Source organism: Monopterus albus, unplaced genomic scaffold, assembly GCF_001952655.1.
Source record: "Monopterus albus unplaced genomic scaffold, M_albus_1.0 scaffold129.1, whole genome shotgun sequence".
Taxonomy (NCBI): Eukaryota; Metazoa; Chordata; class Actinopteri; order Synbranchiformes; family Synbranchidae; genus Monopterus; species Monopterus albus.
Window position 1 is genome coordinate 165,085 of NW_018128009.1, and position 26,784 is coordinate 191,868.

Consider the following 26,784-nt stretch of genomic DNA (forward strand, 5'->3'; position numbering starts at 1 on the left):
AACTCTGGGATCTCTGCAGTTTTATGGTGCATTTTGTCAATTTGGGAAATGTATTAAAAGAACATGCAAATCTGGCAACTTTTGCAAAGTTTTGCATCAGAGCTTAATCAATGACTTTGACTAAAGTTATATATAATAAACCTGCATACACTAAATGCTATTTGGACTGGTCCTTTAATGGAGTGATTTTGCAGAAAGCAGCAGAGGAGAAGGTGATAAAACAAGCTGCTTTCCAAAACAAAATGGCTGAAGATAAGAAAAGGATCATTTGTCTGAAGCCACATTAACTGAGATTGACTCTGGAGTTTGGTTATACCTGTATTACATTGTGTAGCAGGGTCTGACATAAAGTTTTATTTATTTATTTATTTGCATTATTGATATTGATTAAGTTTCACAGAGGCACAGATAAATGACCTTCATTTCCCCACATTACAGGCCTACTGAGTCTGGATTTTACCCCAGTCTGGTCTGGGTCTAGACATTTTGAGCAAAAAGACAAGACATATAATGCTTATAGAACACAATAATATAGGATAGATCAATTAAATGTCACTTAACATTAACCCTTAGGTGCAATTATGTGTCTGTGAATTGAGTTTGTATAGGTAAGGCAGTAATATTCCTACTGGACGTTAATTATTCTGTAACAAACAAATATTTAATATCCTGCATAATTTACCAAAGCGTCTCTGTAGATGTCTCCCATCCCGTCACATTCGGCCAAACGTATGTATTTTTATGACTACAGTCAGTTGTGTTCTGCATGAATTTGTCGATGTAGCAGTGTTGAGGCTACCTTTGTGATTGGTTCTGCGCCCCGGGGGAGGTCGGAGTGGGTGGGGAGCTTTAAGAGACTCCCCTGCTTTCCATCGTGTTTCCGAGCGAAGTGACACGCAGCAGCATCAGCAGCAGCAGCTGAGGAGGAGCAGGAGGAGGTGGAGGAGGTGGAGAACCAAGCGCATCATAAAGTTTGAGGCTGCAGCTGTCCGGACACAAGGAACATCTTATTTGGGATCAGGTTGGTGCAGTATGATTGGCAATTATTTGCAATGCACTGCCTGAAATGCGTGTAGGCTATTCCAAAGATCTGCATAGTTAAAGCTTGTATCGGGCGTGAGTCTGCAGGAGACTGAGAAATGCTGTAGACTATGACTTGCATCTCCTTCAGTGCCGTTTAAGACACTGTACTGATAAGTTTAAAAGTCCGTAGTCGATAATATTTGTGTCAAACTTTCGAAGTTATCCTCTCGTTACAGATGCTCTGTTCCCCAAGTCTGCCAAACCACTATTAGCTGATCACAAGAGTCCTACTGCCAAAATGCAGCAGTAAATATCTCTGTGGGTTTGGAAATAAACAAGAGAAATGCTAGAGATGGGAGCTTGATGAGACCAGGAGTACAAACCAAGACAAGAAAACATTTACATAAAATGTACTGATCTTGGTGACTGTTATGCCAGCTGTATTTGGAAATGTAGAAATATAATTAGCTTATATAAAAAATAGCCATTATTGTTTTATACCTAACATAGCTACAGATTTTTATTTATTTATTTTTATGCTGTGATTTATTTCAAACCATATCATGGACCAATGTGCTATGAAACTACTATAACAGTACCTGTGTGACAACACAGAGGGCTCGGTCTCTGTGTCTTTTAGCCCCAAGCAAGGCACCTTGAGGACATGTCGACTGAATTATCATGCTGAGATGGGGGGTATTTTTTCTACTGAACCCCCCCCCCCCATAGGTCATTAGAATAGCAATGATGCACACATCCTCAACAGGTAGCACTACACAAGTCAATTTAATTTAGAAAAATCTCATTTTCTCTAAGTGTATTTTGAATTTAATGAGCTCTTTCAGGTTTGCAGTTGATGCTGAAACAAACTCTATAAGTATTGTGTTGGCAGTGTTCGCTGTCTGTGGTCAACTCTCATCAGTTATTGTGTAATCAGATCCAGGTCGTGCATGGAGGTGCTTGCTGTAGTCAATCCTGCACCTTATTTACCCACTGCAAGATATCTGTGCCAGGTGTTGTGCACCACAGCCTTCTTGGACTCCTCTATCTGTATTGTCTTATGTTACATTCTCAACTACTGAATAATTAACTCTGGTTTGTTTAGAGTAATGTGTAATCTGAGTTTTTGGTATCTGGAATCTGATTGAGGACACATGAGAACAGAGGTACAGCGCCATTTCAAAACCAGCTGGAATTTTCAGATTAAAACACAGAGAATATCCAAGATAGCAGGTCAATTCGTTCAGCTTAAATGAAAAGTAATAAGAACGCTCACCCAAGTATGCACGTTATACTGTTGACAGCCACATTTCAACAAGTTTAAGTAGCTGCAAATTGCTTTATGTCCTCATTCTCATACATCTTTATTTAAACATACTGCAACAGAGAAGCATCTACTTTTTCTTTTTTATTGCTCCTTTATTTTGTCCAGGTTAATGTTAAAATTGTAGTGTCTTGAAACACCTCGACAACGCTGTCATTACAAACTGTCTATCTAAACACAGTTTAAAATGGCAGGACTAAATTCAGACACACTGGAATAACAGGGCTGGAAATATACTCTCAGTTCTGGGAAACAAAAGGGGGAAACTGTAATTGAAAGTCATGAAAATGAGAACATATGTGGCTACTTTATTTTATCGACCACTCTCAGTTTACCACTTTTGCTATGTTAATAAGCAGGAAGCTACCAGTGTGATTGTGTAATGACCTGTAATGAGAGAAGCGATGGAAAGGAAAGTGAAAACCCGGGTGGATTAACCCACTGTCCTCTCACTCCTGTTCATATACACAGTATTTCATGGAACACATTAGGGAATCAGGCTCCCCGCCACACAGCTGTGTCATCTCTGTCATTTGGTTTGATAACTTATATAATTAAGTTGCTTTTGCTCACCAAAGTGATTGTTTCATTACACTGTTCAGGCCTTGTTTAAAAGCAGCTGAGTGAGGAGGTGAATTCACTAAAGTGTCCTTGCTGCATCACATTGATAGCTATAATTTAAATTTCATGCTATAGTACTGTTCAATTCTGTAATTACTTTTTTATGTGGAACCATAGAACAAGAAATCGCAGTACTTTTTGTGGTACTTTAGTGTATTGTCCCTGAAATAACAGCAATGTCACACTGAGCCTGATTCAATTTGGCTGTATATTATGTGGTAACATAGCACAAGGGGTCATAAACATTCTATTTGTGGTCCCGTACAGAGCCACCTCCTGCTCGTATGAATACAGAAACAGCAGGAAGGTGGAAAAGCCTCTGTGGAAAATGGCTCGAGTCATCATGGGTCTTCAGCCTTGACAAATGACAGTCAGGCCATCCTCTAAGATGTAGTTGATTTCCTGTTAAAGATCATTCTTCAAATATTCATCAACCCTCTTTGATAACTGACACAGGGCTCAGGATTTATTGTCTCTCTGCTCCAGCACATCTCAGAGATGGACTCCGAGACCCCAGAGCATTTCCCAGCACCAGTGTATTAACTGGCCTGGAAATACTAGAAGAAGAAAAGAGGTGAGGCTTGTTCACTTATTGGAATGAAATCTGCTAATGGACAATGAAGTTACGTGAGCAGATAAGCTCTCCTTTCTCCTGCCCTACATGGTTCTGGCCTTACCTTTTCCAGTTTGAGGCTTTAGGACTCTGCCCCCTTCTCTCCATCTCACTGTAAGCTCAGTAATCAAATCAGCTGAACAAACTATTTTCACTTTGGGCAAGGTGATACTGTATGTCTGTGCCTTTGCGATGACTTTTCTTGCAGGTTTAATCTGAGCTTAGGATTCTAACTGGTGGCTTCTATTGTCAGTGGGGATCTGAGCAGTCAGCAGCTCCCTGCTGAGCAAAGTTATTTCAGTTTGACTGTCTGAATCAGCACTTTGCCATTGTATTTAAAGCTGTAAAAGGTGGAACAAATTTACCAGCATTGCACCCTGATGTATTTTCACATTCTTGGGTGTAGGCCATCAGTTACAAGTTGTTGCTGTTGTTGTTGTTGTTTTCATGGCTAAGTGAAAAGCATTGTTTTACATTTTGACTCATGAATGCTCTGACATCTCAGGATGTTTTCTTTTTATTATTTAGAGCAAGGTTTCAGATTTTTTTAGTGCTGACTCTCAGCCCTGCCACCTTGGGTTTGAGCAAGTGTTGTGTGGGCAGGGCATGTAATGTATATGGCCTTCATCGTGTGCCGGTTGACTGGCTGGCACAGACTCTGTTCTGTCCCAATGGACCTGACAGAATGACTGCCTGATGGAAGGAAAGTGCTGTCTTTTGACTTTAAGACTGCTGACATCTCCATATTGCCTCACCCCATACAGACACCTCCCACTTTCATCCTCCCCAAATCTCATCTTTCCTTTTCCTTATCTCCCCTTTTTTTTCCTATCTCTCTTATCCTTAGATGTATCTGATTGATACTGCCCTGGTGCTGTGCTGTGCTGCCCTGGTAGCTGCAGACCTCTGGTCTGTCTGAATGCAGGTGTAAATCATAGGTTCTACCATTCTACACTCCACACTTCCTCCCTGCTTCTATCCTTTCTCTCTGTGCCTGTTTCCTCAACCGTTCTTGTTCATGTCTTACCTGATTTTCATTTGACATCCTCTCACCTCACCACTGGGTCTGTCCTGGTGCTGTGTTGCACATCATGACTGTTTCTTGGACAGCAGCAGGGGTCTTTCAAGGTGATAGTTGCTTTTACGCTCTTTTGTACAATATTTCTCTCATCCTCATTGCTTTATTTCTCTGAATGAATACAGAATAATCCTTTACTATTTTTGAACTCTTTCACTTTTTTAAACATTATCTGCACATCAGTCCACTCCCTGCTGACCTGCCACCACTTGTGAACTGGTCCTCATCACTGTGTGAATATTTTATGCCTGTGATTTGTGAATTAAATATAGGATGGAGGTGGACATGATTGGGCTGACATTAATTCACCCTGACTGCTGGGACAGAGAATATATTTGGAGACAGCAGGAGTGTATAGTGGAGACAATTTACAAAAGGTGAGTGTTGTGAGGGATTGATGGAAATGATGGTTTGACAGAGTTGATAAAGGTGGTGATGGAGGTATTGGACAGGACAAAAAGGTAACTTCCTTTGCTTCTTTCTTTTTGCATGTCAGCATCAAATGTTTCAGGACACTCTTGCCTTGGAGTCAGACCTCAAGGGCTTTATAACAGAAATCACATTTAGAGCTTACATAGTCATGACTGGGTGAAATAAAATCACAAAGAGGTTTGCTCTGTGAGTGTATGCATTTAGTCTTTTTTATTGTATTTTTATAGCTGATAATATTTTCTGCAACATCTCTGCTTTATGAAACAGAATACAAGAATACATGATGTGATATTTTATTTTTATGCTTTTATAAAGTGTAAGCATAAATTAGGTTTAAAATGAAAAAAATCTCACAAATCAAAGGTTTTTTTATTCACCAGTACAAACGTAAAGGAGGAAAGTTTTTGTAAAAATGAACATTCAAGACATACATCTGAGCAAACATCATGGTTGTTTTAGTTTGCAGAACTTGAGCCATGTTCTTCATGAAGCTGAGGCAGTCAGGAGCTTTATGTATCTCAAATGTGCAGAAAAATGAGAAACGTACTGTACTGTATATTTGTCAAATGCCTCAGAAAAGGTCATTTAAGACACTGGTAATTAGCAAAATTAGCAAAACATTTTTTAACTTTGACTAGTCGCTTTGTCTCTATATATTAACCATCATTGTCACATATAAAACTAAGCAGGCTGTATACTGTACGTGCATATGCTGTATATAATCCACCTACTGTACCTATAAAGTAACTTATTGCATTTCAGTTCAATATTCACTCCAGCACATTTTGCACTCACACATACTAAGAAATCAATGAACATAAAATGTATAATAGGGACAGGACACTATGAAACACACAGTCAAGAACTAACCAAACTATGAATCAGTAGTCTGCATCTTTATTTAGCAGTTAAGATACTCATATATATATTGTGACCATTTGACCAATATCAGGATGTGTGTCAGTGCATTGTATTCATTTTTTGCTTCCATGCATTGTATCCCGCAGTTCAGTTCAGTTTAGCAACAGGGGGTCTGGCATCCCTGCACAAAGATACAGCGTTCTCTGGTCAGACACACAGCAGTGTTTCAGGCAGCCGGGCAGAACGACACAAACAACCAGGAAAGGACGAACTAAACCGAAGACTAAATAGACTGGTGCCTACCACCCCACCTGCCTGATGTTTGGAGATATGATACCACTTGGTATGGTTTTTGAAGAAACATGCAGCCCACCACAGGGCAGACTGTCAGTTGTATAAATCAGACCTTGTATTTAGGTAGAACAAAAAACTTGTACAAAATGAATATGAATCTAGAATTTTGAATACTTACCACAGGGTAGAACAAAAAACTTGTACAAAACGAATATGAATCTAGAATTTTGAATACTTTGAATATTGATGCAGGGGTGACCTTGAAAAACACTAAATATGCTGATAGAGAAAATAGGCCGTATGTTCATTTGTGCTGGTGATAAAATGATAGATTGTAGGTAGCTTTAAAGATGGAATTGCTCAGCTGTATCGCTGCTTGTGAAAATCACAAAGGGCTTGTTTTTGTCCCTTTGTTCCTTCATCTGTGTACAACTCCATTTGTCTTTCTCTCTATACCTCCATCCCTTGTTCATTTCTACCTGGTCCACAAAAATATAAGTTTCATTGTGAGCTTTTAAACCCCGACAGTGAGGTCCATACTTCACACTGATGAGGGGTGACCAGTGAGAAAGTATGCATGTTGCTGATGATGGACAAGTTCTGGAAGAATGTATTTAGTATAAAGTGTATTGTCCTCTTTGTTGTGTCGCGGTACCTTTCAGTTTCAAAGGTCAGCAGTCTTGAGTGATTTCCATTCTCACAGGACTGCCCTCTCATTTGCATGAGCACTGAGTAAAAGAACAGGGCGCTCTTGCTCTCTTTCAATGTGTCTTTATCTCTCACAGACAAATACACCCCATTTAGTACATTCAAGTGTGTATGCAGAGCACAATGGCTGGCTCTGTTGGTGCAGCAGAATATTTAATTGCCTAGCTTTATCACCATTACTGTAGCTACTGACTGTCTGCCAGCCTAATTATGATGGGGGCTGTCCAAGAAACTGGCTGGTCATGAACTGAGCTGCTAGCCAAGCGTAAAGAGAAACAACTCCACAGACACCTTATCTCTCTGCAGGTGCTAAAAATACCTGTAAGTTGATTGTGTTTTGGTCTGTAAATTTGAGTGTGCTTATGTACAATTATATGTGTGTGCGTGTGAAGCTGTTGCTCAGAAGCTAGTCGAGGAGAACTGCAAGCAACATTTGTTCTTGTACACAGCTCAAGGTGACCTGGTCCCATTGTGATCATTAGCCACAACCACATAGCAGGTGTCAGCTTCCTGAAGTGACAAATGAACCCAGACAAAACACTTACAATTCACCGCAAAAAGAAAATCAAACATAACAGTAAGGCATAATGATTAATGGTATCAGTGGGTTCTCACAGGGGCCTCCCACCGTTTGACAATACGTGTGCGCAGCTTATATGGAATGTTGGATGAATGTTGCATGTTTGTTTAAAACCATCATAACTTTAATAGTGATGTAAAAGGGGGTTACCCACCTGAGCTTGTGTCTTTCATGCAGCTCCCCTTTGCCTTTTCTTCAGATCCACTTTATCTTTATAAGAAGCAAATTGGAAAGAGTTAATTCGATTCCCAGCAGTCTGTGACTGAGACTGGGTACATTTACCATCTCTCTGTCTTTCTTTTGCTCTCTCGCTTTTCCGCCTTTCTCTTTGTTTCTAAAGTCTAATTACTTTTAGAGAGTGGCTTTTGTCAGGCTATAAATAATGATAAATCTAGCCTGTTTGCGCTGAATCTTGTGGATGCTTGGCTTGGTTGACTATCTGTGGAATGATGGTGGAAGATGGTGGTGGGGTGTGGTCCTCCTGTTGAAGAGACCATGCTGGGTCTCATCACACTAAACAGATATATACGCTTTAACAATGTACCTGCAAATGTGGGCTGGTATATATCCAGATAATGAAAGACAACATAGTAAAACACAGTCTTTATAAAATAACATGGACTATGTTGTGAATGTTGACTAATGCTGTACATTAAGAGTGTAGTTAAAGTATAAATGCTCATGACTATGTTAGAATATGTTATAAATCATGTATTAAGTGTTTATACACTACTTGTAGATGCTAAAAAGGGCCACTGAAACTATGTGTATGCATCTGTATGTATGTATAGGGTGCATGTGAGAGACAGTGGGGGGTGGTTACCTGGGAGGTACCAAAATTACTTTCAGCTCTCTTCATCTAAGCTTGAATAATGGCTCTGTGAGGAGGTGGAGACAATGGCAATGAGTGTGTGTCTGTGTGTGTATGCATGCTGTGTGTTTCACTGCATCTCTGTTTTTATACTGTACATTGTATGTGTAGCTGAGGAGAACTTACTTATGCCTATCTCTATGTTGTCCATGGTGTGTGTTTTGTGTGTTGTTGAATGTGAATGAGTTACCACTGGTGCACTTCACTGTGTCTGTGTGTGTATGTATGTGTGAGAGAGGTGGCCATTTAAGTGCTATATGATGAAGACTGACGAGTGTCTGCTTCACATCCTGTCATCTCAGGGGTCTCACTAGTGCTTCATGGAAGTGTCCTGGAGGAGAAATGGCGTCGTGAGAACTAACGCAAGTTGAGCAAGATGAGGCTCAATGTATGTGTGCGTGTGTGTGTGTGTGTGTGTTTGTGTGTGTGTGTGAGTGAGAGTGGGCCAGTGAGGCTGAGGGAAGGGGATGTTAGGAGTGAGGCTTAATGATGAGGAAAATAAGCTGAGCAATCTCTGTCTATCTTGGCAATGACTTATTCACACACACACATACACACAGAGGGAGAGAGAGAGAGACATGCATTTTGGGAGTCCATGAACTATTTCACCACTGACTCAACAAAATTTTGTCGTAAAGGCAGGAAATATAGTAGATTTCCTGCTGGGGACTCTTATTTTGAAAGTAGCTTCTCACCATCTCACTCTCTTCCCAGCTTCACTACTGCCAATCAGTGGCTGATTCCACTCACCTGTGGCTTGTGATCTCCACACTACATATACTGACTTGTTTCTGTGCTCCTGTTGCCTGATTGTCATTTTGGGCTGTGTCATGCATTCTTGTCATCACCTATCACCGGCCCTGCTGCATTCTGCCTAGTGATGGGTAGATGAGGCGTCATGAAGCGTTTCGACACATTGCCAAACTGTATTGATACTGTGTCGATACTGTGTCACTGAATACTGACACCTGTTGGACCTTAAAAATCCCTACAGGCAACCTAGATGACAGACTCAACCGACACTGATTTGATGACCTAGTATATACAATAATATAATTTAAGTCATTGTATTTTATATTGTATTATTTCATATCTTCATTTAAATTTAAACTTTCCTTGATATTTTTAGATACAGTCAATAAATAATGTGAACATGTATCATAACGTGAAAATCTAAATGAACGTGTTATGAATGAGGATGCTTGTGGACTGGGCTTTTTTTTTTTACAAATTTTTATTTAAAAAAAATAAGTTTTTCCAACGTTTTGAAATTGAGTCTGTTACGCTTTTTACGCCGTGTGGGACCATTTTGATCTCATATTGGAAAATAAGGTATTGCCAGGTCCCAGGATCCTTCTTAAAGCGATACGCGCACCGACACGGGGTTTTGCTCTACGAGCTCGACGCATGTGGCGACGCATCGGTGTTGCCGGACCCATCACTAATTCTGCCTGTTTGATCTTTGTCACCAAACCCTTAACCTACCTACCTGCTTTCACCTGTGCCATTTTTGCAGCATGAAGTGCTGTCCTGTTGTTTCCTTTTACCTGTTCTCTGAACCTGTCCCTTGTTTACCTGCAACCTGATCTACACCCAGCCTGACCCTGACTGTATGGCTGCCTAGCACTTGGCACTTGCTGAGTTGCTTTTTTTTTTCTTCAGCCATCTGTTCACCAGACCTGTTTTCTGCCTACTTCAACTCCCCTCCAGTGTTACACTTACTGCCATAAGTCACCTGAGAACTATCTTTTGGATTTTGTTTTTTCTAACAGCCTGTTTTGGTGACTGTCTTTGGTATTCAGTGATTAAATTCAGTTTTTTTTTCTCCTCGTGACATTTGGTGACTGCCTTTGTATGGAGTAATAATGCTGGTGCACAATTTTTTATCACATTTTCCATCTGAAGTGTTCTAGTTAACCTGGCCAGCTGCTTTGTTGAAGTATTTTTCCCCTCCCTGTGTGGGATTGGTTTAGCAGCCAACTTAAACTTTGCTGTTACTTATCAAATCAAATTTTATTTGTATAGTGTCAAATCACAACACAATCATCTCAGGACACTTTACGACCTTACTATTGTCACTATTATTCTTCTTCTTCTTTCGGCTGTTCTCGTTAGGGGTCACCACAGCGAATCATCTGTTTCCACCTAACTCTATCCTCGGCATCCTCTACTCACCCCAAATAACTTCATGTCCTCTTTTAACACATCCATATATCTCCTCTTTGGCCTTCCTCTTGACTTCTTGCCTGGCAGCTCCATCTCACTATTATTACAGAGGGAAAACCCAACAGATCCCCCTTGAGCAAGCACTTGGCAACAGTGGGGAGGAAAAACTCCCTTTAATGGAAGAAACCTCCGACAGACCCCAGCTTATCTGTCTACCCCTTTCCTGGTCCCCTGCTACTGGAGAGGGTCACTATCTCCAGGGTGTGCCTGATCTTCTCAGGGTTGAACCAAGTCAGTACCTGGAGAGACCTGCGACCTATTGTGTATATCCTCCCTGATGACCTAGAGTCTCAGTCTTAACTCTACCTCACAGCCATCTTCCCCATTAGCAGCTCTGCAACCCAATAATAAACCTCTTAGTGCCTGTAGAGTCATGTTTGATTTCCGGCTCCTTTAACAACCATTCTGTCTACATTGTTTTGCACTGACCATTAATAGTTAATTACTTAAATCGATGCACTATATGTAATAGTGAACCTGGAAATGTGTAGGATAAGTTTCAAAGAAAAAATGCTTTCCTCGTTTTTAAACCCATCTCCCTCAGTCTGTCATCTTTCTCATTGATGAGTTGGTGAGATAATGGAAAAGCGCTGCCACTAAATAATTATAGGCTGAGATGAGAAGGTTACATTTGTACCTTTTAGGTGCTCCTTTCACGCTCAAAATGGAAATGATCCTAGTGTGTGGGTTTCAGCAGCAATGTTCTGTTTTCTGTGTTTTAGCTCCCACTTGTGTTTCAAGTGTATGTGAATAGATACTTGTGTGTGAGTGGGCTGAGTATTTCACATCAGGATTAGACCGGTCTGTCTTTACCTTTTTGTTTAGATGTTTTCTTGTGACATCTGTTGTGAGTAGTCACATATTGGAAATTTATACTTTTTGAGTACAGATTAAAATGTGTGAAAAGTGACACTTGCATATTGTAACACTGGTGGCAGAGGGACACTTGGTGGGGTCCCCCATGTCATTTTATTGGCTTTGTTCTGTTCACGATAGTCTAACAGTGAGCCACTTTGTACAGTGCAAGAATTGTGTCTAAAGTACATCAGTATTTACTATATCTACCCTTAACCAGGTTTTTTGAGAATCTGTATTTTGAGTGTGAAGTGTATGTGAGATAAAAATTCCCAACCTGGAACAATGTCCCCATTGTCACCAAGTGCTTGCTCTGGGGGATTTGTTGGGCTTTCCTACTGTCACAGGCTGACAGTTTAAACTTGAACTTGACAACCTGACCAGAAGTGTAAAGAACCTCATTGGCTGCACATGTGCAGGGTTTTTAACTGCAGCTTGTTCAGACAAAGCTTTTCTTTAGCTGCTTGTAAGTCAGGGTCAACAGTGATGACAAGTTAGGGGTTATTTCATTAAATAAACAGGTTCTGTAAAAAGAAAAAAAAAAGAATACATTCTTCAGGTTGAGGTATTGGAAAAACGTTATAAGAGCGGGGATTAAAAATGTCCAAAGCACTAAACTGCACCCAGAGATTTCCATGCTGGGTGGTTTTACTGAGGCCTGGTTTATTTTACACAAAGTGCTATTGTCATGAAAGGACCGTGATACAGTAAATGCTGAACAACATTACCCTTAATAAGCCTGAGAATTTGATTACGCATTCGGTTGTAAAACTATCAATTTAAAAGTCTCGCACAAGCTAATAACAGATGTGCGACAGTGTCAATTTTTATAGTGTCCTTGAAAAACGTTTCAAGGTTTTCTGGACTATTTTTGGGTTTTACAGCTCACATCACTCAGAGGCAGTGAAAGGCTGGAATCGCTTGGACACACACGTTTGTATAACTATCTTTGTGAGGACACTCATTGACATAATGCATTCCCAAGCCCCTTACTCTACCCTTAACCTAAACCTAATTCTACTCTGAACCCTTAAATCAAGTCTTAATCCTCATACAGAACAGTCCAAAATGTCTTCACAAGGACATAAAGATGTACATACCCACACACACAGCTAGTGCATTTCTACACATACAGTAGAGGTGCACATTCTTTCGCAGTGTGAGTGCCACCCAATAGGTGTGTCATCTTGCTGCCAGCCTGAGTCTGATGCACCAAGCACCCTGGAGACACTGGCTGATGAAATAGCAGATACAAAACCTTTGGACAGAGAGGCAGAGACAGAAAGTGTATGGAAAAGGCATTGTGCCATGGCCATGCAGAGAAGAGTCCGGCCAGTTTGTGCCAGCACACCTCTCCTGTCATCTCTGTTGCCCGTTCGCCATAGGAACCTCTGCTTCATTCCTCTTTAAATGTTCATCATTTCTTTTCATCCTTCTGTTCTCTCTTCATTTATATCCTATTTTTATCTTGATATGCTGAGTCAGTCATTTCTTTATCTTTTTATCCTCTGATGCTTTTTCCAAAAGGGAAAATCTAAGTCTGTTTAACTGTTATAAATTCAAATCTTGTTTAAACTCTGCACCTTGTTTTTGTTCATTTTTTCTCCTTGTTACATTAACATTTAAAAGCCCTTACTATTAATGCCTTCCTCCGGATCCTCTCGTCTTTGTCTCTCTTAACCATCTCCCCACACACACCCTACACTCCCCGCATCTCTCCTTATCACGTTTGTATTAGCAAATAGCCCAGTCACCACTCTATTCAGATGGGTGAGCAGGTAAAAATGACATTTCCTCATTGGTTTGAAATCTGGTCCGCCACAGGAGATGATTTTAGATCATTAATGAGGCTTCACAGCATTTTGTTTATCCCTCCATCATGTAAGCAAATGAAAGATGGGGTCAACAAGTGAACAAATGGCCTGCCTTAAGAGTGCACTGACAAATGAGGGTGATGCAGTGCGGTATCACTGTTTATAATCATGTATTCATTACTGCTAATGTGGCCATGATGACACCATAATCAGCTCACTAATTGAGTGTCATTACAGGGGATGCTGGTGTGGTGTTTTTCCCACAGATGGCTAATGTTGCTGTCACTGTTACTTATTGAGCAGAGGGTCATGCTAATCAGATTGTATGATGAACTGAGGAACAAACGACTTAAATTTCTCCTTATGGTTCTCATTAGAAATAATCAAACTAATGGAGAAGTTGTGCAATGCCTGTAGTCTTATTTCAAGCGATTTGACTCTGTACTGCTCTTGTGCAAATTTAATGTCCTCCTTAGAGCTTTATTAGTGCAGCTTTCTGGATGTTATCAGTGCTTTTAACCAGGTGCTTCTTATTCTTGCAGGTGGTGAGTTAGGGAGCTGCAGTGATTCCTCAGCTTAACCAGGAGCATCTGATGACAATAAGTCTGTTACCATCCCTCCTGTCATGTCTACTGAAGGCTGATGGAAGAGACAGATAAACAGATTCTTCATTCAGTAAACTGAAAATCAAATTGGATGAAGTCACTTTTATGACTGACAACAAAACACAAACTCACTTTCTCAAAACCTTCTAAATCATTTTCTGTCTCGTGTCACTTCTCTGCTTGTCAAGAGAGGCAGCTGTTGAAGAGATCATCCCAAAGGGAAACAGTGAAAGGACTTGCTTCAACACTTGACAGCTCTGACCCACTTACCACGCTTCAGCTAGCCCAGCGAAAGGAAAACTTTGCATCTAGTAGGCAACATCGGCAAAGATAATGTGCTGTTTTATATTCAGGGCAAATGATCGACTGACTCTCTGATCTAATTAGCCACTGTTACCTAGGATAACACACAAGCAGCCATAGTGAACACCGTTAACTGCCAAAGAGAGCACTGACCTTGACTGTGACCAGACACGTGTTTGTGTGTGTGTATTAGTAAGAGGCAGTGTCACGCCCCGTCTGTTCCGATTGAGAGTGAGAATGTGATTTGATGTGGCAGAGTGACCCTGATAAATACTCTAAAAAAATTTATTGCCTGATGGTCGGCCACTCAAATAAGAGAGCAATAGAGCTTCATTGAACTGTTCGGTTACTTCCTCAAAATGTGTAGCGCTAAAAAATAGTTCACATTATTTGAATAGTCTGCATATGCATGTGTGTTTCTCACTGTCGGAGCAGATTAGGGCCAGGCCTGCTTGAGTCATGTCACTGTTTTAGATTTGACAGAATAAATTGGCCACCAGAGGAGAAGGCATGTGCTGTGATCAGATACACACATCTTAGATAAATCATTCCTTCTCCACTGGAGCTTGTACTGCAGTCTTATTGTTCTTACTGAGGCCATCTAACTTCTTGTTTATGCCACACGCCCTTCCCCCAACAGAGTGTAAGTGTAAACTACCTTTTTATTTAGCTTTCTAATCAAACTCCCAGTCTCCAGTTTGGCCTCTCTCTCTGCACCTGCCCTAATGAACTCCTTCCCTTCCTTCTCCACCCCTCCTCCCAACACACCAACCATCCAGTCAGTGTGTAAGCCCTGTCTTCGGGCCCCGTGGAGGATGAACGATGTTCCCACACTTGACTATGAGTTGCTGCTGTCTCCAGCTAGCTCCTCCCTCCCTGGCAGTCCTGGCGGTGGCAGCAGCAGCCCCCCTTTAGCCTTGGTTGGGGTAGACACTGAGCAGCGCACTGCCTTGGCCTTCGTAGGCCTTCTCATGCTTTTCCTGGTCTTCCTGCTGGTCAGGTGCTTCAGGATCCTGCTGGATCCCTACAGCCGCATGCCTGCATCGTCCTGGACTGACCACAAGGATGGGCTGGAGAGGGGCCAGTTTGACTATGCCCTGGTGTAGGGTGGTGCGTGGTGCCAGTGTCGAAAGGGAAATATTTAATTGCACACTGTCAGAATCTTTTACAGCATAGTCTAATTTAGAAGTGGAGATGGACAGTAACAATACATAGTATTGTGAATACATCCTGACAGTGATTTACCTGTTGCTGGAGTGTACCTGGTTTATATCATTGTAATTGTGTAAATATTAGGCTGCAGGACCCTATGTAACCCTAACAAACCTGGTTCAACAAGAGGCACACCCGACAACCCAAACCACAAAGGACAGACATAATGAGCTGCACAGCTGCCTTAACCTGATCTACTGTACCAGGCCAACATGCCACCACACCACTGCATCACATCAGTACTAGGTTTTCTAAATTCTGCTACCTGTCACACCACCTTCACTCACAACATAGTTTAGGATTTCAAAGCTACATTTTCAATGAGAACACTCAACACGCAGAACTTAAATGAAGGAGTTTACACTAAAGCAGGTGCCCCTTTAATGAACCCAGGCCTTTTACAAAGCATCTAAGTGCTAAGTGCTGATCAAGAAGTGCAAATCCTTAATCATTTTGTTTTGATTTTGGACAGTGATCCTCGAGTGGCACTGCAGTTCCAGATGCTTTATAAGGCCCACGCAGGTAGTTCATGTCTCCATAGCGTCTTGTTTGTGTATGTTTTGCGTGTTACCATGTCTATAACTGAGAAGCCATATTGAATCAATATAATCTCTTATTACTGCAAATAGAGTTTATGTACTTTAGTTGTGTCTTTTGCTTTAGTCAGCCTGCCATGTGGTGATGATGCAAACAGCGACCTTTAGGCAAAAGAAAGCTTTATTTTTCTATTCTTGACTCAGGTTTAAGAGTCTCCTTTTTGCTATCACTCTGTTCCCTTCCTCTTACTGTATTAATCTTTAGACTGTGGATTTTTGAGGTAGTCATGCAGCCACCCACGTCTTAGAAAAAGGCAAGGCAGGTAGCTTTGCCTTTGTGTGCTTTGTAATTACATATTTTTCTGACTATCTGCTTGGTTTTGATACGCTGCATTGAATCTGTAAAATTAAAAAAATTTTCTTCTCCAGTTACTCTTCTCTAATTTCCACCTATATTTGTGTGGAGGGTCCACATTGTTTGTGTTGGAAGTCAAATAAAATGATTACTACTTACTTGTCATCTTGTGTCCTGTTTTGTTAGCCACACACGAACCTGCGGGAAAAGTAAAACTCAGCACACAAGATTTAAAAATATAACTCACAATACTTTATTGCCATTTATGTCACTGGACAAAAGTTTACAGTATTTTTGTAATTCATTGTAATTTTACAAACTGCCACTTGGTGTCATAAATCTTTGGTCATCATATACAGGATATTAAAAGCTGTTCAATGATGGCTGATTGATTTATTGATCTTTAGGTAGTAGATGTGTGGCTGGATCATTTCTGCTTTCCATTACACTGGTATCAAGAGATGTCAGGCTTATTATGGACATGTAAACTACTGAAACTTCAGGTTCTTTTCTGAGTTATAATGCACATATTTTGATGCAAACAGATGATGATGAAGACAGTATTGTTTCAAGTTTAACACTGAAGCTGAGACACAGAAAGCACATTGCATTAAAAAAACAGGCAAATAAAAGAAAAATTACAAATGGACAATAAAGATACAAAGTATACAAAGGTTCCCATGTTACAAAATGGTTATGTATTCTAAACATTGCCTAGGCCGTGGGCCAGTGCAGCAACTTTGACTGTTAAGAAAAAAAAATAGTTTAGCACCATAGCTTGATAGTCAAATTTGCATTGATCCTTATGGCATCACACAGACAGTGTAAGCTTATATGAGATAATAGAGAATGGGAATGTTAATTAAATGAAAGTCTGGCATGTTTTGATTTGATTCTTTCTTGATTTGTATTTTCATTTAATTCATTTACTCATCAACAAATGTCTGGGTTCTTTTTTCCTCAACAAAGCAAAGTCAGGAGCACTAAAGGCCTTCAGTCTTTGCTTTACTGTGAGTATTTTGGCAGCCTTGACATAAAAAAAATCTACATTTCACTTTAAAATATACATTTTAATTTTTAAGAAGCAAGTCTGATAATATTGTTTTTTCAGCACTGAGACAATGCAAAAGACACAAACATGACAACAGTAAAAAAAAAAAAAAAAAAAAAGTCATTTTTGCAATCCAGATTCAAGACTGCACTTTTATTGTACAGCGTAAGAGATGGCATTATCAGCACCTTTTTTCTCTTTAAGAGAAAAAAAATCATGAGAAATTAAAGCTGACCTGACAGATACATATATATTGTTATTGTGAGGTTTTGCATTGACCTGTATGTGCCTTTACACTGTAAAGCACCACCCTTAGTTGTAGCTTAGGTAATGTTAATGTGTCATGTACCTTTGAGAATATGACTGTATTCAGCTGTGTGTCTCTTTGTGTTGTAAACAAAGCTCAGCCCTCAGACATCGAGGTAAAGACATCAATGTAAATTCAAAGAAGTCAGATTAAGTCAGCTTATTGTCAAGTTCAGCCTCCCAGCCCAGGCTGTCAGCTACAGCTGAAGCTCTCCTGAAGCTTTTATGTTTAATAGTTTGTGGTTTGTGCTGAACCAGGAGAAGCTATAAGCCTCTGACAGCCAACAAGGGAAAAAGACTTTAGACTTAATGAAAAAGCTGGCTCTCAGGTCCAGAATCAGTGCAAGTCTTAATCCCTTTAAAGGATAAATACAAACGTGACCTGGTCTATCTTCTTATGAGCTACAGCATGGGCTACATACTGGTGTATTCCCTGCACATGATGGATGCTGAGGGAAACTAGCACCCTCTTTTGTTTTAAAGTCAGCATCACAGCATGGCGTCCATACTCGGTAAAAAGTTCTGAGGTAACTAAACATGACAGCACACACACGCAAACATGTTAATCCCTGCTCGCCGCTGCCAGCAGGCAGGGCAAAAGACAGTCACAACAGAGCAGAACGCAGCTTGCAGTATCTGATAATTGGTTGGTATCCAGCTATAAAACAGACTACTAAAGAACCTGAAATATTGTGTAAATGTTGCAGTCCTTTATGTTATCATTTCTTTTAAAACAGCACAAATACATTAATGGCACTGTACAATACCGAGAGGGAAAGACATGATAAACCTTGTTCCCCAGTGTTGGGATTTTTAGCAAGATCACAGAGAGATGTGAGAGTCCTTGGACCACCATGGTGACACCTGACACCTTCTCTTTGGCGTTAATATCACTTCTTTATAAGACCAAAGACATCATTTTAAATCCAGCACAGTGATTTAAATATCATCATACATATTTATTATTTATTTGGTGCTGTGGTCCAAGAGCAAAGACTCCTCTCTGCCATCTCCTTCACTGGATCTCTCAGCGGGGAATGAGTGCTGGGTCTGGTAGGAGTGGAGAGGTGCAAGAGGAAATGTAGCCAGGGCAAAAAAAAAAAAACACTAAACATGAACATACTGTGTAATAACATGAACGTAACAAAGTGGTGGTAGAGTCGGGCTGATCAGTCTTTCTTAGCCCTTGGATTATTCCCTGTTGGTGGGAATGGTCCTGCAGGGGGGAGCTTGGTCAGAGGAGTTATTAGATTGAAGGGCAGGTTAAAACTCAAAGGCTTTAGGAATCCGTCCAGAGCAAGATTGCAAGCGCACTTTGAACTCAGTGCAGGTGGATGTGGAGCTTGATGCGCAGGGCGCCTCCTATTTCCCCTTGTAGGTAGTCATTGTCATGCTGCTCCTTCAGCTGGTGTAGTCTTCGAGGCCCAAACAGTGGCAGACTGGTGATCTCCAGCCGGTAGGATCCTGGTGGAGGTGACCTCTTGCCGAATTGGAGCACGCTCTTTCCATCACGGCGTTCCAACAGGCGGAAGTGTTCATTAGTGTTGCCATGGGTGATGACATAGCGTACATGGTGCTCCAGAGGCTGCAGGGCGGGCAGAAACTCTAGCAGAGGCTCTCTGTTACGCAGCGAGGCCAGAGAGAGGTTCATTGGGATGGAGGCCTCTGTGTCAATGCTGGCCATACTCATTGCAGACTCCTATAGTATAGTTAGGACAAAGAGAGAGGGACGACTTTAAATTCTTTAGCAAATCAAACGTAAACCAGTCTTTATGCTGAAACTGAGAAGTTCTTATTCAAATACTGAGACAGTCTGTCTACACATGTACCTGGCTGAGGTCATTTTCATCAGTGTTGCGCTTGTGTCGTCCGTTCTTTCCTCCTCCATTGATCTTACACTCATAGCAGGCCTCAGGTGACAGACTGTCATCATCTTCGCCCTCCACTAACTGGCCTGGGAACCCTGAGCCTGTTATACAGTGACTGGAAAGAGACAAACACAGTAAGAGAGATCAGTGTACTGAATATGAAGAGAGGAAACTCCTGTCAAATTCAGCACATAATCCCAGCACATGAAACACAGAGAGATACGACATCACTTGGGAAACCTCAGTTTCCTGTTCCCTCACCCCTGTCCAGCTCTGTAGAAACCTCCGGGACAGGCACACAGGTAGCCACCATCGGTGTTAGAGCAGCCATAGACACAGGGATTGCTGCCTGAGGAACATTCATTGACATCTTGGCAGCCACCACCGCCCTGCTCAAAGTCAAAGCCTGAAGGACACACACACTTGAAGCTGCCCAGTGTGTTGTAACAGGAGGCAGAGCCGCACACTGAACCCGCCTGACACTCGTTTTCATCTGCAGGGAAAAGACAGAGACAGAGCACAAGAAGGGGAGTGTGTTAAGAGATGATGCATACTCAAAACAAATGTAGACATATCAATACATTCTACAGGTTTATGAATATTGTCATGTGATGATGAAAATGATCTTGACATAAATAAATTGTTTAAATTATTTGAGAACAACAGGCTTTTTAATTTGTGCATTGCTAAGCATGATTTACACTAACATACTGATATGATTTATATCATTATATTAAGTTCTGATGTGTTAAATATTAACATGATTAACATTTATTTCAGGATACATTTTACAGTTGAAAAACCAACCTACACACTTGGATTAAACTATGTAATGGTGACATTTTGGATTTTTGCACTAAGTTTCTTACTTATCTGCTGCTGTATTGATCTAGCTCTGCTTAGTGACACTAATAATTTAAGGATGAACTTGATCCTTACTTCTCTTGATTCATTTCTACTACATTTCTGTTGACTCATCTAGGATAGTATAACAAATTAGACTAAAAAATTAACATATTGTTGCTGTCTCATAATGACACTCAGAAAATAACACACAACCTTGCTTAATTTCCCAGTTCTTCTGTGCCATCCTGTAATACCCCCAATGGTGCCTTTAATTCACTCCTGTCAGGACAACAAACTGAGTCAGTCACTCACCCACACACTGGTTCCACTGGTAGTGCTGCACGTAGCCCTGCGGACAGCCACAGCGGTAACCTCCCAGCATGTTCTGACAGCCGTGCTGACAGCGGTGGTTGTTGCTGCATTCATCCACATCTGAGGGAAATTTAAATAGACTTTTGCTTTCTCATCACCAACAGCAGCAGCTAGTACAACACAGTTCTAGGTGTTGCTGTTGTTTGAAAAGACTGAGGGAGAGACCTGCCTGTCTGAAGTATATTTAGCTAAATATATGTCCACTGCTCACCTTCACACTCCAAACCTGTGCTGTCCAAAGAGAAACCTTTAGAGCATTCACAGTTGAAGCTACCAGGTGTGTTGACACAAGAGCCCCGCGAACCACACACACTGTTCTGAGCAGTACACTCATTGTTGTCTGCAAAGACAAAAGAGACAGGTTCAAAATTCATTAGAATTAACGATGCTGCTTTTAGTTTCTTCCTTAAGACTTTTTTTTGTGCACTGCTTCCTGTCATGTACTCACCGACGCAGGCAGTCTGGTGCTGGGTGAAGCCAGGAGGACACTTGCAGGTGAAGCCTCCAATGGTGTTGACACAGAGGAACTGGCAGTTGTGCTGTTTGGTTGAACACTCATCCAGATCTTTGAGGGTAAACACAAAGCATTTACTGTATTAAAAAAACCAAATCACATAAAGGGTTGAAGCCTTAAAGTCGTAAAACATGTAAAAATCATATTACAGAAATATTTTAATTGTAACAAACAGTACTAATGAAAATGGTTCTAATTATCATACAGTGAGGCAACAAACAGAACCCGGCCTGGTGGTGTGTTGAAAGTAACACAGATTACTTAACATAACTGACTATTTAAAAAGATATAATTAAATAGTGCCTCACAAATGTTAAAATGATACTTAGACACTGCCCCAAACAGATGGTGACTCCATGTACCTTTGCAGGTCTTTCCATCTGGTTGGAGGCTGTATCCTCTCGGGCAGGAGCAGAGGTAGCTGCCTTCTGTGTTTTTACACAGGAAATTACAGGGCTTCGGAGACAGAGCACACTCATCTAGATCTGAAATATGCAGACACAGACACTTAATAATATTGGCACAAAACATTTACATACTGATGCCAGTGCTGTCAATAAATTGCTGAAATTCTGAGCCAATAGTGAGTAACTATAAAATTCAAATCCTCTTAGACCAGACTGACTGATAACAAGAGACTGAGAAGACAGCGATCGCCCATACCAACACAGGAGGTTGCCGTGAAGTCTGTTTTGTATCCCATATTACAGTGGCAGAGGAAGGATCCAATGGTGTTGATACACTGACCGTTCTGACACAAGTTTGGCATCACCTGACACTCGTTGATGTCTGGAAGTACAGAAACATTTTAGGAAGTGATCTGAATTAGACAAGCAGTCAGTTGTATTCGTTTAATTATCGTACCTGTTATAAAATACATCAAAAAGTGAGAAATACAAGTCATTGCTTTAGTTTATATTATCACTTGTTGTTATGGAGCTTCTCACCTCTACCGTCGGTGGTGTAGCCAGGTCCCAGTGGACACATCTTCTTGTACTGTACGGTACCAGGCAGGGGGCAGAGCTCACACTGTAAGCCCCAGCCTCGGCCTGTGTTGCAGCAGCACTCAGACTTGGTCACACTGTTCCTGTTGGTGGACGACTGCTGACACATTGTCTGCAGAACCTCAGTGTAACAGTAGCCCTTTCGGTTGTCTGAAGGAAAAACCAACACAAAGGGAGTGAAATGAAAAAAGGACATGATTGTTCATTTTTTGCTGAATTTAAAACTGGAGTGCAAACATTATTTCAGCTGAGACGCCTTCACCCCCTCCCGCAGTCTGACAACATGTTCACCAGCAGGAGTGATCTTACCAATACATTCGGTTCCAGTGGAGCTTGGCTCAAAGCCGTCGTTGCACTCGCAGCGGTAGCTTCCCTCCGTGTTGATACAGCGCCCGTTCTTACAGATGCCAGGCTTGGCGCGGCACTCGTTCAGGTCTGCCCGCATACAGAGCAAAGGACAGGAGGATGAAAAGGGTGAAACAGCTGAAAAATCCAGTACGGCCAGTAAATAATGTGTGAAGTGAACTATCTCTCTCTTTTTGAAATATTTTTCCTCACCCATACATCCCTCTCCATCTGGTCGGCGCTGCATGCCAGGAGGGCAGATACACATGAAGGTACCAATCAGGTTCTTACAGGTCATACCCTTGGAGTCACAGTCATCCAGTCCCTCCGAACACTCATCCTGGTCTGGGGGGGGGGAACAGCAAGAAATGTGCAACTACAGCAGCCAGCTAAAACGGGAACTCTTAAATCATGTTTAAGTATTTGTCAAAGAATTACTGTATCACACAGAGAGTACAGTAGTCAGTCAGATAGAAGTGACTGTTTGCAAACAGAACACCCTGCCTTCTCACCTCTGCACATGCGTTGGTCATCTCGCAGCACATAGCCTGCAGGACACATGCACTCATAGGAACCAAAAGTGTTGATGCAACGAAAAGCACAAAGCAAAGGATTCTGGGAGCACTCGTTGATATCTGAAATCAAGGAAAGGGAAACGTACTTTAATTTGAAATTATGTAGAAAATAATTTCAGCTGCATAAATGTGCGTGAATGTTACTGTGTGTGTGAGACTGACCTTCACAAGTCATCATGGGTCCGGGTTCAAAGCCTTCCTGGCAGAAACACTCAAAACCTCCGACCACATTGGTGCAGGTTCCATTTCCACATGGGTTTCCTACGGAGCACTCATCAGCATCTGGAGAAGACAGAACATAGGGGCAGACAGAAGAGACAATTAAAACCACTGAAACATTCATACTGTACTTTAGATGTTAAACACAGTCAGTAGGGGCTTAAACATGAGCCCTACAATAGATCCAAAATAGATCACTCTTTAATGCAGGAAAAAGGATGAAATAACATCACAGTGACTGATTCTGGTGATACATTCTGTGATATGGCAATAAAGCTCTCAGATCCTGCAGCCATTTATTTTTTCATCTGCTAAACTGCAGCTGTTTCATGATAAATACCCCACAATGTTCCACTGTAGTAAAGCTGATATTACATCACTTGGTGACAAAGTATTAGTTATATAAAAAGCTTGCAGTTTGCATACTTTAATTGCAGAAACCATCTCACCAACACAGTTGACTCCAGTGTAATCCAGGTTGAATCCGAAGGGGCATTCACAGCGAAATGAACCATCCGTGTTAATGCAGATGCCATCCTTGCAGATGCCCGGATTATCCAGACACTCATTCATATCTGGAGAAAGCAAGAGCAAATTTACATATCTTTTAAATGGATGGAACACTTTATCCTTTAGATTTAAGGGATTAAATCAACGTTGCAGCACTCACCTTCACGAGTATCATCTGGTCCAGGCAGGGCTCCGTGGCCGTAGGGACACAGAGAGTTAAAAGCAGCTGGAGACACACCAAAAAAAAGTTAAACCGTTATTTTACAAATGTCACTGTGTGCATGTATATGTCTTAATTATAACATGCATGTGTGTCTGCGCTATGCACCATTGCTCTCTCGTGGGCACAGCTCACAGGGAAGACCCCAGCCCTCTCCAGGCATCTTGCTGCAGCAGCACTTGGCCTTGGTGGTGTTGAAAGGTTTGGGTACAGAACATTTTCCAGCTTCAAATTTGGTGAAGCAGAAGCTCTCTCTAGTGTCTAGCAAAAGGGAAAAAACATTCTAGTAAATCCAGAATACTGTTGTTTTTATGTGAATAGAGTGTAGCTGATCTAAAATCCATGAGACACAGAAAGACAGCTTCATCTCCTCAGTGAGGGGGTTGAAATATATCAAAGTGCCATTAAATTCAAGATTCAAGATTTTCAGCACTGCCCGCTGTGCCCTAATGGTAGCTAGCAGCTTCTCTCACCGTGGCAACGCCGTTTGTTGTCAGATAGTACAAAGCCCGGCAGGCATGAGCACTGGAAGCTGCCGGGGGTGTTGGTGCAGGTGCCAAACTCGCAGATGTTGGACTCCACCTCACACTCGTTGATATCTGGAAGGAAGTTACAAAAAGGGCAGGGAGGAGGAGGGGTGGGCGTATGTTCAGTGTGAGGGTTGCAGTGTGTTGGAGCAGATGTGGCCCAATCACTAAGGTCTCTGCCTCCCTGATGTTTAAATGTAGGTGTATCATAATTCTGGCCAACAAGCTGGTTTGAATATTTGTGAAGCGTTTGTCTTCCCTGAAGAGTGTCCTCCCCTGTATGTTGTGTCTTACCTATACACTGGTCATTTTGCACCTCATAGCCAGGAGGGCAAATACATCTGAAGGATCCATTCAGATTCTGACAAGTTCCTGGAGAACAAGTGCCAGGGAGGCTGGAACACTCGTTGATATCTGTGAAAGACAGGACATTGTACAAATCAGAAAACACACCGTCATGTACAGTACAGTATGTCATACAAACTGTAAAGTATGAAAGCCTATAGAATCTTTTTGTGTCCCACCCTGCTCTTACAGAGTCCCCCTTTTACATTTAATCACTGACTTACCAACACAGTTCTTCCCATCTGGTGTATTCTCAAAACCCTCATGGCAGAGACACTGGAAGGAACCAAGTATGTTGATACATTGTCCGTTCAAGCACACTTGGCTCTGAGAGACACTGCACTCATCTATGTCTGTATGAATACGAACATTGAGAGGATTAGGATTTTGAACGGGCATCAACAACCACCAGAAACAGATAAAAATTGAATGAGAAAAAAGAAAAAGCTCATTTGGGTTCTCCTGTCAAAGTTCAAAGAGATCATTTTAAATGAAGTCTGATATATTTCTCTATAAAGCCAAAGAAAAGTCAAAACACACTCAAATTCAATGTCTAAATTGTATTTCATGTCTGTCCAAATGTAATACTTCTACAGAAAAGGGCAGCATCATTCTTCTTGGAATTTATAGGCAAAATCCTTAATCGTATAACATCAAACCTCTTTGACTTTGAGCTTTAGAGGAAAGCACTAAATGCTGTTGGCCTTTACAGAGAAGAACAGTAAATTATTCATACCCATGCAGTCGTTGTTGTGCGTGAGCTCAAAGCCGGGGAAGCAGAGGCAGTTGTAAGATCCCACTGTGTTTTTACAGGTTCCGTTGCCACATGGCTGTCGGTCACACTCATCGATGTCTACAATAAACATTGAGAACAGACTTTTAGACTCAAAATGATTCATCTTGAAATGTACTTTTTAATGTGGTGACTCATGAAACACAGTGTATTAGTTCAGTGTTGGCTTCTCACCCATGCACATGGTCTGGTCAGCAGTAGCCTTGAAGCCATTGTGACAGAGACAGCGATAACTGCCATGTGTGTCAATACACCTGCCATGGCTGCATACATTAGGAATCTCCTGGCACTCATCGCGGTCTGGGACGAGACAGAAAAGAACAATGTAGTATAGGGCTGACATTAACAGCAGCTGTAGCAGTCAAATAATCTCTTCATCATTTAGCCTATAAGTCATAAAATGCTGAAAAATGCCCATTTTCCGAAGTCAGGTCATGTCTTCAAATTGCTTGTTTAGTCTGAAATCAAACAATATTAAATTTATAGCAGCATGCAATACACAGGAGCAGCCAATTCTAACATTAGAGAAGCTCAGACTTTCAACTGGACTGAACATTTTTGTTTTATGAATTTTTGAATGTGTGTGTGTAGGTTATTTATGACAGATTAAAACCAAACCGTGGATGACGTAGTGTTTAGTCAGTAAGCTGATGCAAATTAACATACTTTATTAGATTTTCCACTGTCCTGTGTATGCAAACTATAATAACTTTCACTCAGCAAGGGATTTCAGTGTTTTCCATTTTCCTCACATTCTCAACAAAATTTGCCTCTATCTGTCGTCCTCCCTGGTACTCACCCAAACAGGCCCCAGTGGGGGACAATTTGAAGCCTGGCGAACACTCGCAGCGGTAGCTGCCTGGAATGTTGATACAGTTGGCATTACGTTGGCACAGGTTGTCCCCGCTGTTACACTCATCAATATCTACGTGGGACAATGAAAGAGAGGAACAGAGGGCATCAATCACAGGCTCTATA

General features: G+C 41.4%; 2 protein-coding genes across 2 annotated transcripts in view; one reads left to right on the forward strand and one right to left on the reverse strand.

The window, feature by feature from the left end:
- The first annotated feature begins 915 nt into the window (after positions 1–915).
- On the forward strand, positions 916–16,438 carry ctxn1 (cortexin 1). Its single transcript, XM_020612932.1, has 2 exons — positions 916–1,021; positions 13,843–16,438. Exon 2 carries the CDS (start codon positions 14,934–14,936, stop codon positions 15,312–15,314), a length of 381 nt encoding a protein of 126 aa, XP_020468588.1. The 5' UTR covers positions 916–1,021; positions 13,843–14,933; the 3' UTR covers positions 15,315–16,438.
- A 138-nt stretch (positions 16,439–16,576) lies between these two features.
- The window catches only part of fbn2b (fibrillin 2b), a 62,975-nt gene continuing 52,767 nt past the window's right edge, over positions 16,577–26,784 (reverse strand). Inside the window, exons 44-65 of the mRNA XM_020613073.1 lie at positions 26,606–26,731; positions 25,981–26,106; positions 25,750–25,866; positions 25,238–25,366; positions 24,963–25,082; positions 24,615–24,740; positions 24,250–24,402; positions 24,082–24,147; positions 23,861–23,986; positions 23,355–23,474; positions 23,130–23,252; positions 22,831–22,962; positions 22,582–22,707; positions 22,216–22,422; positions 21,932–22,057; positions 21,631–21,753; positions 21,203–21,319; positions 20,966–21,094; positions 20,695–20,814; positions 19,798–20,029; positions 19,498–19,651; positions 16,577–19,367 (exon numbers count right to left, since the gene is read on the reverse strand). Of these exons, the coding sequence (XP_020468729.1) occupies positions 18,990–19,367; positions 19,498–19,651; positions 19,798–20,029; positions 20,695–20,814; positions 20,966–21,094; positions 21,203–21,319; positions 21,631–21,753; positions 21,932–22,057; positions 22,216–22,422; positions 22,582–22,707; positions 22,831–22,962; positions 23,130–23,252; positions 23,355–23,474; positions 23,861–23,986; positions 24,082–24,147; positions 24,250–24,402; positions 24,615–24,740; positions 24,963–25,082; positions 25,238–25,366; positions 25,750–25,866; positions 25,981–26,106; positions 26,606–26,731 (3,176 nt within the window). The 3' untranslated portion in view covers positions 16,577–18,989. The remainder of the gene's footprint in view (positions 19,368–19,497; positions 19,652–19,797; positions 20,030–20,694; positions 20,815–20,965; positions 21,095–21,202; positions 21,320–21,630; positions 21,754–21,931; positions 22,058–22,215; positions 22,423–22,581; positions 22,708–22,830; positions 22,963–23,129; positions 23,253–23,354; positions 23,475–23,860; positions 23,987–24,081; positions 24,148–24,249; positions 24,403–24,614; positions 24,741–24,962; positions 25,083–25,237; positions 25,367–25,749; positions 25,867–25,980; positions 26,107–26,605; positions 26,732–26,784) is intronic.

What these genes read in the sequence shown, in the direction of transcription:
- ctxn1 (XM_020612932.1), top strand. Translation starts at nt 14,934, where the DNA reads ATGAACTCCTTCCCTTCCTTCTCCACCCCTCCTCCCAACACACCAACC.